The following is a 12,487-nucleotide window of genomic DNA, read 5'->3' as shown; positions in this document are numbered from 1 at the left end:
AAAAGGGTACTTTTGAGATAATAATATTAATAGTTTTAATGTTGAATAAAATAATGTGTGAAACTGTATTTCAGAATGTAGCGATACCCCATATTTTAGATTAGGCCCCTTTTATCATGATTAAAAAAAGAAGTTCATGTTACAAAAGTAATAAGCATATCAAACATCCTTCCTCCCAATTAAGTTTTTATGTGAGAATTGCCAGAACAATCTGAGATACAAAAATATTTTCGGGCCATGCTGGCATGGTATGATCGCCATAGGCCTTTTTTGTACTTTTCTTCCTCCTTTCTTCTCAGATTGAATTGTGTAATTTGAAGAACTGCTTTATTTACATGAATAGCATTCCTGAACAAATTTCCAAGGAACCGTGGTGAAAAGGCCCACACATACTTTCTCTTTGTCTGCTAACCTACACGTACCCTCAGCCGTTCTGTATTCCCGCCACTCTCAAGCACACACACACTTGTGCGCACTCATTAAAAAAAAATGTTTTCCCTCTCTTCACCCCCACCACCTCCACACTCTCTCCCACCCACTCTCGCTCACACGCACGCACGCACGCACACACACACACACACACACACACACACACACACACACACACACACACACACACACACACACACACACACACACACACACACACACACACACACACACACACACACACACACACACACACACACACAAACACACACACACACACTGCTCTGCCATTAGTTATTTAGTGAGTTTCACTACTCTAGCCTTACATCATTGTTTGCATTGGCAAGGCTGTTTTGTGCTTCTAAGGTTTCAGGCGACAGAGAGATGAGATGATAACAGAGCAGAGCCATAAGGCTGACTGAGAGAGAGAGTCCAAATAGTGATGAAGCCTTTGTTTCTCTCACACAATGAACCTCTCTTCTCTGACACACTGTCTGGCGTTACATCAAATCTCTGACCCACTAATCGACAATCATACGTTTGTCCCCTGGGTTTTGATGGAAAGTTTTGCTCACTCACTAACTCTCTCAAGTAAGCAATCAGATGTAGCGAGATTGGTTCATGCATGGTTCGGTTTGATGTCATAGCTATTACTTAATAGCTGTTTTGAGAGGCTGCTCATTATACTGATAAGATCCATCTTTGACAGCTATTGGCAGTCCTACCAGCCAGCATAAAACCAACACCAGAGAAATGTCAATGGCCATTATTCTCCACTGCTTATACTACATGTGCACTTAATAAGTCAGACATCAGACACACCCACTTTTAGTTGTTGCATCATCAAAAGAAGACTGAAATGTGTTTTTTACATCATCAGGGCTGTTGAAAGATGAACCCTCCTCTCCTCCTGTTTTCAGTGCACTCCTCCGATGGAGGTAAACGACCTGTTCAGAGATATCCAGGATGGAAGGATACTCATGGCTCTGCTGGAGGAACTGTCCGGATGCAAGCTGGTGAGATTTCCACCAACAATGTTACACCATCCACACAGTATTCAGATGTTAGTGATGCTTTGTTGGTTCATTTGTATGTGTCACAAATGACATCCTAATCCCTATAGGCCCTGGTCAAAAGTAGTGCACGATGTAGGGAATAGGGTGCCATTTGGGAGGCAGCCCATGGCTATGCTAGATATGGAGAAGTTGTGTGTTAAAGATTGTGTTTGAGTTCGATTTCGGTGGCTCACAATTCACCCAGCTGTTTATTGTATGGTTGGGGTCCTCCTCCAGCTTCATGGATGGAAACAGTCCTCACATCGTATCTTCAGACTGAACAACATCGCAAAGGTCCTCACCTTCCTAGAGGAAAGAAATGTGAGTATCACAGCCAATCACCAAGGAATATCACAGCCAATCACCAATGAATCACCAATCACCTATGAAGGGAAGTGGACGGCAGCTTTATTCCCTTCAATGATATATATAGCTGAAGCTGTCCGGACAATTTTTTACATCTTGGTAGGAGCATCAGAACACCACTGTCTAAATATCCTGTTGATTGGTTGGATTGTTTACCTGGGTGTATTTACCTGCACAGGTGAAGCTGGTCAGTATTGACGCTGCAGATGTCGCCGATGGCAACTCTTCCATCGTTCTCGGACTCATCTGGAATATCATCCTGTTTTTCCAGGTAAACTCTCTCTCTCTCTCTTTCTGTCTCTCTCCTCTCTATTGCTCCTCTCTTTCTCTCTCTTTCTCTCTCTCTTTCTCTCTCTCGCTCTCCTCTCTCTCCTCTCTCCTCTCTCGCTCTCCTCTCCTCTCTCCTCTCTCTCTCTCCTCTCTCTCCTCTCTCTCCTCTCTCTCTTCTTTCTCTCTCTCAGATATTAAGTAATGAAATAAGTGCCTACTCTTCCTCTGTCTCTTAGATCAAGGAGCTGACAGGGAACATTAAGAGCCAGTTCCCCTCGTCCTCCAGCCTCTCCTCGCTCGCCACCAGCTCCGACTCCGACATCTCCCACTCCAGTACGCCCTCCGATGAGAGGCCGCGCTCCATCGCCATGAGGGATCATGGGAAGGCCATCAAGACGCTCCTGCAGTGGGTCCAGAGACGCACCAGGAAGTGAGTTGTGATTGGACAGCAATCATATGTCAAATTCATAAGAGACAAACTCACAAATAGGATAGGGTATTTGATGAACCTGTGAAAATCCAGTACAGGCAACAGCAAATACAGTAATACTTACACACAAGTTTGAAAGTTTGACTGCAATCATGTTCAAGTGTTTGTGTCAGATGTTGCTGACTTGCCGAGTCTTGTCTGTCTGTGTGTGTCAGGTATGGTGTGGCGGTGCAGGACTTTGGGAAGAGCTGGACCAGTGGGCTGGCCTTCCTGGCCATCATTAAGTCTATTGACCCCAGCCTGGTGGACATGAGGAGAGCTCTGCTGAGGACAGCCAGGGAGAACTTAGAGGAGGCCTTCAGGACAGCCCACTACAGCCTGGGCATACCCAGACTACTGGAACCAGAGGGTAAATTATTCAATTAAATTCAGTTCAATTTAATCCAATTCAATTCATTGAGACTTTATTCATTGCCACAAGGGGCAATTATGTTGGCCTGGTCCCAGATCTGTTAGTGCTATATAGCCCACTCCTATTGCCGTTGTCATGCCAAAATACATGACAATGGCCATAGCAGTTGACAAGACAGCACAAAGAGATCTGGGACTTGGCTACAATTATGCTGTACAATCAGAGTGTATTAGAAGATTTACCACTAGTCGATCTTAAGTCCCTCTGTTATCATTCCCACATTTCCATCTCCACAGACGTGACCATTAACCCTCCAGACGAGCAGTCCATCATGACCTACGTGTCCCAGTTCCTGGAGCACTTCCCTGGGATGGAAGAGGTGAGAGAGACTCAAGGGGTGTCCCAAGGTCTCTGGTCAAAAGTAGTGCACTATATAGATAATGCGGTGCGATTTAGAACACATTTAGAGTCTGCATGATATTAATCTGGTTTTAGTCATTTCAATGTTGATTAAGATTGTAAAAAAAATATATATATATAATAATAACTGATTGGGCTCGTGGGCTGGATGTTTAACACTCCTGCACTAGATACACAAACCACAGATAACCTGATAAATCTCTCTATCCTCTCTCTCTGTCTCTCTTAGCCCCATGAGAATGTATCTGATGTGATACAAAGGAGTGTGTCGTCAGGTAGACTCAGCTGTCGTGTCAACGACTCCTCCCACGACCTGAGGAATGGGGTTCACCTTAGCCGGGGCCGAGAGAGGCCCTTCGTGGTCCGGAGGGACTTGGTCCAGCCCCCACCCAAAATCTTCCTCTCCTCTTTCTCAGAGGAGCTCAAGTCCCCCACATCACCGCCCATGGTGGAGCGCTCCCCGGTCAACGAAGGCTCGTTGGTAGGGTCCACCCCCAGCCCTGTCTTCAGCTCTCCGCAGCCCTCCTTTGTCGACTCGGTCATCAGCTCTGTGTCCTGTGACTCAACGATCAGTGACTCTGTGATCGGTTCGCCAGACTCCTGTTGGGAGCGCCTGCCGAGCGAGGCAGTGATGCCGGACAGGTTTGTGGAGAGCCGTAGCGACGGGTCGCTATGCGACAGCGGGGAATCCTGGGACATGAACATCCCTCCCTCCACACCCCATGGGGTCACACTTGATCTGGAGGATCCGTTGCCGTCGGTTATGGGGCCAAAGACAGGGAAGCCTCAGGATGAGGAACAGGAAGTGATGCCGGAGTTGTTTATCGACGAGGGGAACTACTCTCTGAGCTCAGTGGAGAGCACACAGGACAGGGCCAATACACAACCAGAGGAAGAGGAGGAGGAGGAGAGGAAGAAGAAAGAGAAGGAAGACGAGGAGGAGGCATATAGCTACATTCTGGAACTGAGTGAGGACAAGGCAGCCAAGCAGGAGCCTGATCAAAGAGAAGGAAAGAACATAACAGAGAGAACAGAAAGTGACTCAGAAGGAATGGACACAACTACAGGTCAGAGTAATGGAGTCAACAAGGAGCAGGGGCGGCCATCTTTAGAGTTCTCTGACAAGCCTCAGCAGACTGACTCTGACCAGAAAAGGGAGAGTGTGTGTGAGGGTGAGAGTGTGTGTGAGGGTGAGATAGGAGGAGCTGTGTGTTCTCCTCAACACGAGGAAATCAGCCAATCACAGCAGGGGACCCCTGACCTGTATGAAAAGCCAAATCAGCAGGACAGTGTCCTGGAGAGGACAGACAGAACATCAGAAGGTGCCAAGAAGGAAACAGTGGAACCATCTACAGATTCCAGGAAGGCTGGAAACCCAGAGAGAGGCTTAGCTACGGAACGTTCTGATAAAGCAGAGGGTCAAAGGGATGTGACTGACAGAGTGGTGACGGAACACAGACCGACTACGTCCCTGTCAGAGAGGGACAGAAATGGGGAGCGGTCTCAGGAGGGGTCAGAGGAAAGGCACAAGCAGGTCACAGAAGAGTCCGAAACACAAGAGAAGATAAAGAATGTTCTGAACGGCCACATAGAGTCACAGGAGAACACTACGACGCAGGCGGATGAGGTCACAGAGCAGTCACAACCGTATATGGGGATGGACCAGAGTCGGACCATCCAGGGGGGATCCTCAGAACCAGGTATGAACCCAGAAGAGGAGAGCCATACTGGACAAAAGGACCCTGAATCTCTGGCCTGCACAGACGGTCGGCAGAGCTCCACACTTCCAGCAGAGGACAGAGAGGAGAGGACCCAGAGCCCAGAGAGAGAGGCAGAGGCTGGGGATGAAGACCCAGACCTGTGGGGGCCCCCTGGAGGTGGCTTGGTTGAAAAGTGTGAGATAGCCCCTTGTGGTGGAGATGCTGAAGTGAATGTAGTAGCTCCTGAGAAGAAGAGCGGGGCAGAAAATGGCCATGACAGGGTGGATGCTACTGGGTCTGGGGCCACAGACAACAGAGAGACAGTAGTGGAGGTCCCCCATCAGGGCACGCCAGTGTCCATTATCCCCCTGGACATGGTGTACTACCCCCACTATGATGTCCCCATCTCCCATGTCATTGAGGCCTTCGTGGAGTCTAACCCTGGACTGGTCCTCACTGGGCCGGTTCCTCACTCTCCTCCCTCAGACACACACACCAAGAACCAGTCTGTATCCCTACCGCCTGGTCAAGAGAGAGACATAGAGAAGGATGCAGAGGATCATACTGAGGGCAGTCATAGTGAGACAGGGGCCTCTGCTGTTGAAGAGACAGGGGACGAAATGGCAGACACAGAAAAGAGGGAAAACGAGAGTGTCGATGTGGCCTATACAGACAGTGAGAGGAGCAGTGCTATTGAGAAGCCTGAAAGTGAACCAATGGACTTGTTCCAAGCAGACAGTGCTGCTGACAGCAGTGGGGCACTTGAGGAGACAATGACATTGGGTGAAACTCTGGATCCCATGGACCTGTTCTACCCGGATACAGATGACTGTGGTCCTGTAGAGGAACCAGAGAATGACGTGGAGACATCGCCGTGGTCCTCTTCCTTCAGCAAGTCAGTAGAGACCTGGCCCTCAACCTTTAATGTTGCAGCTCTACAACCAGCACCGTCCTCAGAACCAGAACCAGAGACACACACAGACTCGCACACACATAGCCAGACAGAGACACATACAGAGACACACACACACAGCAGTCCAGACTCACACATAAAAAGCCAACTGGATCAAGAAGATCTCAGAGAGGAGTCAACAATGCAGAAGCAGGATAAGGTAAGCCAGTGTGTATGGAAAACGAGGACAGATCTGTGTGTGTGTGTGTGTGTGTGTGTGTGTGTGTGTGTGTGTGCATGTATGCACGCGTCCTGCGTGTGTGTGTACAAGGTGATCCAAACAACATCAGACAACATCAGAGTGACGTGATATTTCACACATACACTGTCTCATTATATGCAATAATCTGTCAGCATGTGTTATTATCTGTCATCCTTTTCTCTGGTCCTATCTGACGTGTCTGTCTGTCGGGGCGTCTGATAATATATGCATTGTTTTGGTGCTAGATGTTCTGCATACCAAGTCATATTTAGCAGTCAGTTTATAAACTGTTTTGACCCACCATGAATCATGAATCAATCATGAGAACATTACCCATGATTTAAAGGAGGGACATTGGAGCTAATGTTCAAGACAGTTAAAGAGAATGAGTGACATTTCTTATCAAGTGCTTTATGACTACTAGGGCTGGGAATTGAAAGGGACCTCATGATACGATATTATCACGATACTTAGGTGCCGATACGATATGTATAGCAATTTTTACGATTCTATATGTATTGCGATTCGATACTGTGATTTTATTGCAATTTGATGTTCCAAACATATTTCTCACTATGTCTTCTGCAGAGACAAGAGAGAGCATGATAAATGAGTTTTGATCAGTCATGGAAATAAAAGTGCTGAAAACATGTTGGCTCATTATTTAAAAAGAAGATATAGGATGAAAAATACTGGAGTTTTGGCGCAGGTACAGCCGACTAGCGTTAGCTAATGCTACCTAGCAAAAACAAAGAAAGAAACAAAAACATACATATATATATATATATATATATATGTATTTTTTACAAATCAATACTTGGAGTCAAAGTATCTATATAATATCGTAAAAATAATATTGCGATATGTAACTGTATCGATTTTCCCCCATTACTAATGACTAGCCAGTAACCCTTTACCCCCACACCACTACATCCATACCCTATTATCCTACCCAACAACCTACACCTTCCCGTTACACTCTAAAGTAGTCTCCCCCCCCTATGTGTGCCCAGGAGGTTGAAGTGAGAGGGGGCTCCAGGCTATCGGACCCACAGGAATGGCGCTCCGTGCTGGGGGAGCAGACGACGGGAGATGGGGGTGTGGTGGAGACAGAGATGGAGACCCACCGTGGAGATGCTGAGAGCAGTGATCTCACCAGGACTGATGAGGAGAAGCCTGCCTCTGCTGCTGCCAGAGAAAACAATGAGACCATGAGGTAGGATGCTATTCTTAGGCCCCTGGTACAGCTGGGCTGTGTCCCAAATGGCACCCTATTCCCTTTATAGTGCACTACTATGGGCTCTGGTCAAAAGTAGTGCACTATATAGGGAAAAGGGTATCATTTGGGACGCAGCCTGAGAAACACAGCACAGAACATTATTTTGGGGGAAAGCAATGTTAAGCAACGAAGGACATGACTTCAGAACTGGGCCTCCCAGTTTGATAGAGCAAAACGCCTTAAATGTACTCAATGAAATGTGTTTAGATCTGGCTAGTCATTGAAATTGGAAGCTAATTTCCTCTCCACTAACATTAAGAGGCTCTAAACAATTCAAATTACATAATGACATACAGTAATTCAATGATATAATCTGTGCTGATGACTGATTCTGAAATGTTTTATTGTAATGATAGTGGCTTTTTTTTATCTGCTTTAATGAGTGAAATGTACAGTATGTTAGTAACTATGTAAATAATAGCTATAGAAACAAGATGTTTTCTTTGTTCTGAATAATAGTGTTCATTCATTTTTTATCTAGAAGAAACACAAATATAGCACTCTCTCTCTGTCTCTCTCTCTCTGTCTATCTGTCTGTCTGTCTCTCTCGCTGTCTCACTCTGTCTGTCTCTCTCTCTTTCTCTCTCTTTGAACAGGATGGAAGCTGACATTGATGGAACCACAGATGAACAGTGTTCTATGTGTTCTACACCACTCCACCAGAGGAAGGTGGCTGGCTCTAATGAGGTTAGTTGCAAAACATTTCAGATATTTAGGATATTTATTATTTCCTATATAAGTATTATACCATAAGATGAGCCTACAAACAATACCTGTGCTTTTATCATCATCACTCATGTTTTTGGGATTGTAATCCCTCTGTCCCGTAGAAGGACAATCAGAAGAATGGGGCATCCAGCCGAACTCACAGTACCAAGTCTGACACCAGGTAAGGATATGAGTCAGTAGGCGTGTAGCATGACTGTATTTACAGTTATAGCTCCTTCTGTCCAAAACAGAGGTTTGTTGCACGAACCGTTGCTCTCTTACTCACTTGTCTGAGCTCTCTTGCTCACTTGTCTGAGCGTAAGTCACTGGGTGTGGCGATCGTGCAGTTGCCATGACAACCCTCCTGCATGAGTGTCGAGGTGAGGCATCGTGGGAATCAGAGACACACGATATTCGACTGATATCATCACTCCTATGGGGCACAGCTTGGCTGGTGTTGTAATCGTGTGAAACGTTTACATCATTACATCATCTACAGCCCTCTGGGGAGGGAGATGCCATACAGATAGGCTGCATCCCAAATGGCACCCTATCTCCCTTTAGAGTACACTACTTTTGACCAGGGCCCATGGGGTGCCATTTAGGTCACAGCCATAGAGATAAAGGAGCACGGCTGTCTGTAGCTCAGGGAAAAAATATGTTGTGTTAGTAGTTATTAGGAGGACCCGGGAGTAAATCCTGACCACGTGACCTGACCAAGAACAACATCGGGTGCTAGTTGTATGAAGGGTATAACTAGGGCCCATAGTAAACAACTAGGGCCCATGTCAAAACCCCCGTACCTAGTTACAGTATTAGTATGAGATTAACCTTGTCCCATATCTGTTTTTGCTATTGCAAACTCCATTGCTCATGACAATGAGTGACAAGGAGTTGGCATTATAGCACAAACAGACTGGCATTCAGCCTATCCCAGACATAGTTCAATTATTAGTATCAGACAGCTGTTCAACATGAAAATAACTCTTCAGTCTGGATAAATTAAATCCATCCTGGGCTTTTGTTTTGGTGTCACTAGAGAAGCCTAACATATAACTGTTTTTTATATTCTAATATTTTATTCAACTTTTGACCCATTTTACCCTGAATTCTAGCTCTGCCTTTTATGTTGACATTATCTCTTCCCAGCTAGCACATAAAGTTCTGAGAACCATATGTTTCTTAGAGCTTGGTGAGAGCGTGGTTGTCCTATGATTATTTTGCATCTAACCTTCCCACAACGTTCTGGGAATGGTGCAGGATAGCCAGCTAGCACATAACATTCTGAGAACAATATGTTTCTTAGGTGGGAATTTCAGTACCTAAGCTGTAACGTTTCCCACAGGTTTCCTGATGGTTCTATTTAAAGTAATGTTCTCAGAACGTTCAGAGAATGTTAAGAAACAACGTTCTTCTGTGGGAATTTCAGTACTTCACCATAACGTTTTCTGCAGCTTTCCTCATGGTTCTATTTAAAGTCATGTTCTCAGAACGTTAAGAAAACTTTCCGTAAAAACCACAAGAAAACATTAGTAACGTTAAAAGAACGTTCTAAGAATATTATTTAAAAACATATACATTCCATTCGCAGCGTCAACAATACTCTCTTTAGCCTATCTTGTTAAGTGTGTTCAGGTGTGTTGGCCGTGCCCACTAATTGGCCACACCTAATCTTAATGAGTGTTTGTTTCCTTTGAAATGGGGTCTGCTTGAATAGACTACAATGAACAGCTTTGTATAAGTTTTAGAAAAACATGGCATGCTAGCTCCATCCTGGTGGCGCAGTAAACTAATTCCATTGATAGAGAACAGAAGTTCATAGGTTCAGAATCTCACTGATGCCGTGGCACAATACAACCAACAATGCAACCTAAAAATTAAAGTTCCCAGAACAGGCAAAGTTTTCACTTCCGTTCTCAGAACATTTAAAAAACGTTATGGCTTCGTTCCCAGAACCAATAGGAAACCAAAAATGTACATTCCCACAACTTCCAAGGAACCAAATGTGCTAGCTGGGTTGAAAGTCTGTTTGGTTCTGTTGACCTTCTGCTGAACCCGGTTCTCTCTCTCTCTCTCTGTGTGTGTGTGTGTGTGTGTGTGTGTGTGTGTGTGTGTGTGTGTGTGTGTATGTAGCTGGAGGGAGATGAGGACTCCTACTTCATTGACAGAGTACTACATTCTCCTACTGCTGTGGCTGCTCCTCTACTGCCTGTTGGTGCTGCAACAGATCGACTACAGGGACCTGCCACGCCTTCTGCTCAACCTGGAAAAATGAATACACACACACATACTGCGACACATGTACATACTGATACACACGTCACAAACATGTCACACACACACGACACATACACACGCACGTACAAACAACACTTTTTTATTCCAGAATAATTTATAAAGCTGTTTAGAGATTCTGCTCTTTAGCTTTTAATGTGGCTTGAATTGATATGCTTAAATTGTAAAGAATTGATATGCTTGAATTGTAAAGACAAACCTATAACTTTGTATGTTTCTCTGAGTTTATTGATGTACAAAGAAAGAAGCTCTCTAAGGGCTCTCTATTTAATCCCTATCGCTGAAGATCCGCTTTATAGCGCAATTGACAATTAAAGGCAATGTTCCTGCGGTCGCGGAGACTGCATTCACGGTAAACGCTGCATATGTCGGTTCAATCAGAAATTACCTTGACATTTTTACACGGATCTTCCGCAATACTTCGGCAATACGGATTGAATCCAGCCCTTTTTTTTTTGTGCAGGTATACAGTTTATGAAGCTTTTCAGTGGCCCATTTACGTAAATGCCGATTTGGTGAGTGGAATAACATGTATGTTTCAGACACGTCCCTGATGTCCTTTTTGAATTTACACGCAATTTGATAAGAAAAAGTGTGGCCAATGAGTTATGCAGAAATATTTACACATTTGAGATGATGCACAACCTCCATTGAGCGATGAACTTATTAAGGTACTGCATTCTCTTGAAGGTACTACTTGTTTTACAAGCTCAATGGATTCTGCAGAGGCTTGAGAGTGTGTCAGTTGCACTTTTGAAACAGAGTATGTGAACTGCCAAAGATACAGTGTTTGGAATGCTGAATAGAAAATACAAAACAAACTCACAATCAGCAAATTATGAAATATACATTTAACACACAGTTGAAATAGTTTTGAAGTGACAATACTGATTTACTAATAATGTTGGTTTTTATTTTAATAATATTTTAAGAATGCTGGAGTAAATGTCTATGGATCAGTTGAAAATACAGTATATGAATGGATTTTTAAAGTGTGATTATTAATTCCTTTATTAAATACTATGTTTGTATGCCTGTGGGTTGTTTTTTAAACTGCTGTGATTGATTCAGCTGTGCTTGAGCTTGTTAGAGCCCTTCAATAAAAAGAGAATGCTTTATGATTAAATGTTTCTTTATAAAATACCTTTTTTTAACAACATCTTTAATTAAGTACAGCACTATCATATTTTTTTTTTTTGCATTTGTAATTATTTTAATCGGCTTAGTTTACAGCCACCTGAGATCTATATGGGCTGTATGGAGGTCTGCATGATTATGCCCAAGGGACACAATACATACTGCCTATCTGATTGTGAATGAAGTGACCTATTAAGGCCTCAGAGAGGTTGTCTTGCTTTTATATTGGAACCCAGTCTGTTCAAAAGCATCAGTCAAATGCAATCGGGTCGTTCCACGAAAAGAGTGCCTTTTGCGTCCCTTTGATATTTTAAGTAGAAATTGTGCACTAGTATTGCATTTGAAAAGCCTGTTATGTTAAATGAAGTGCCAGTTAGCTAATATAGACATGGACAATTCAATAAATCAGATTTTTTATATGAATAAAGACTTGCTAGTGCAAAAAATCAGCATTTTGACATGTCCCTCCATGCACCCTCTGTAACTTCTAGGAAGATTTTAACCCACTTAACCCCAACATTTCTCCAAGTTTTCACCATCATTGTAAAGCCCTAGTTATTTCTGAAGATTATTATTTATTTCATGTGATTAGTGATTAATTTACATCTGTACCTCATTTGAAGGTCAACCCTGTTACGTGAACTGAACTCTCGTTTTAATATGGTGAAACTATTCATAAAAAGAAAGACAATTTTTCAAAATAAGCATGAAACACCTAATAGTCAAATCATAGGGTACAAGCAGGTGAGCTAGTTCTACTCTTTCTGGCCATTTGCTGTTGTTTTGTGGTGTAAAAGTGAGCGGGTTGAGCATAAAACGTCAACCCTGTTAC

The 12,487-nt window shown here is 43.9% G+C and overlaps 1 protein-coding gene across 2 annotated transcripts in view; it reads left to right on the top strand.

The window, feature by feature from the left end:
• Window positions 1-11,639, top strand: part of LOC121539587 (calmin-like) — a 36,345-nt gene extending 24,706 nt beyond the window's left edge. Inside the window, exons 3-13 of one of the 2 annotated variants that reach the window (XM_041848204.2) lie at window positions 1,350-1,445; window positions 1,722-1,805; window positions 2,029-2,121; window positions 2,357-2,550; window positions 2,766-2,959; window positions 3,259-3,341; window positions 3,612-6,194; window positions 7,250-7,452; window positions 8,112-8,202; window positions 8,346-8,404; window positions 10,357-11,639. In XM_041848204.2, the coding sequence (XP_041704138.2) occupies window positions 1,350-1,445; window positions 1,722-1,805; window positions 2,029-2,121; window positions 2,357-2,550; window positions 2,766-2,959; window positions 3,259-3,341; window positions 3,612-6,194; window positions 7,250-7,452; window positions 8,112-8,202; window positions 8,346-8,404; window positions 10,357-10,498 (3,822 nt within the window). In that variant the 3' untranslated portion in view covers window positions 10,499-11,639. Of the gene's footprint in view, window positions 1-1,309; window positions 1,446-1,721; window positions 1,806-2,028; window positions 2,122-2,356; window positions 2,551-2,765; window positions 2,960-3,258; window positions 3,342-3,611; window positions 6,195-7,249; window positions 7,453-8,111; window positions 8,203-8,345; window positions 8,405-10,356 lie in introns of both variants that reach the window. The other variant, XM_045205598.1, reaches the window with a different exon arrangement.
• The last annotated feature ends 848 nt before the right edge of the window (window positions 11,640-12,487 follow it).

The sequence above is a fragment of the Coregonus clupeaformis genome, chromosome 20, assembly GCF_020615455.1.
Source record: "Coregonus clupeaformis isolate EN_2021a chromosome 20, ASM2061545v1, whole genome shotgun sequence".
In the NCBI taxonomy this organism is placed as follows: Eukaryota; Metazoa; Chordata; class Actinopteri; order Salmoniformes; family Salmonidae; genus Coregonus; species Coregonus clupeaformis.
This window is presented reverse-complemented; position numbering and strand designations above follow the sequence as displayed.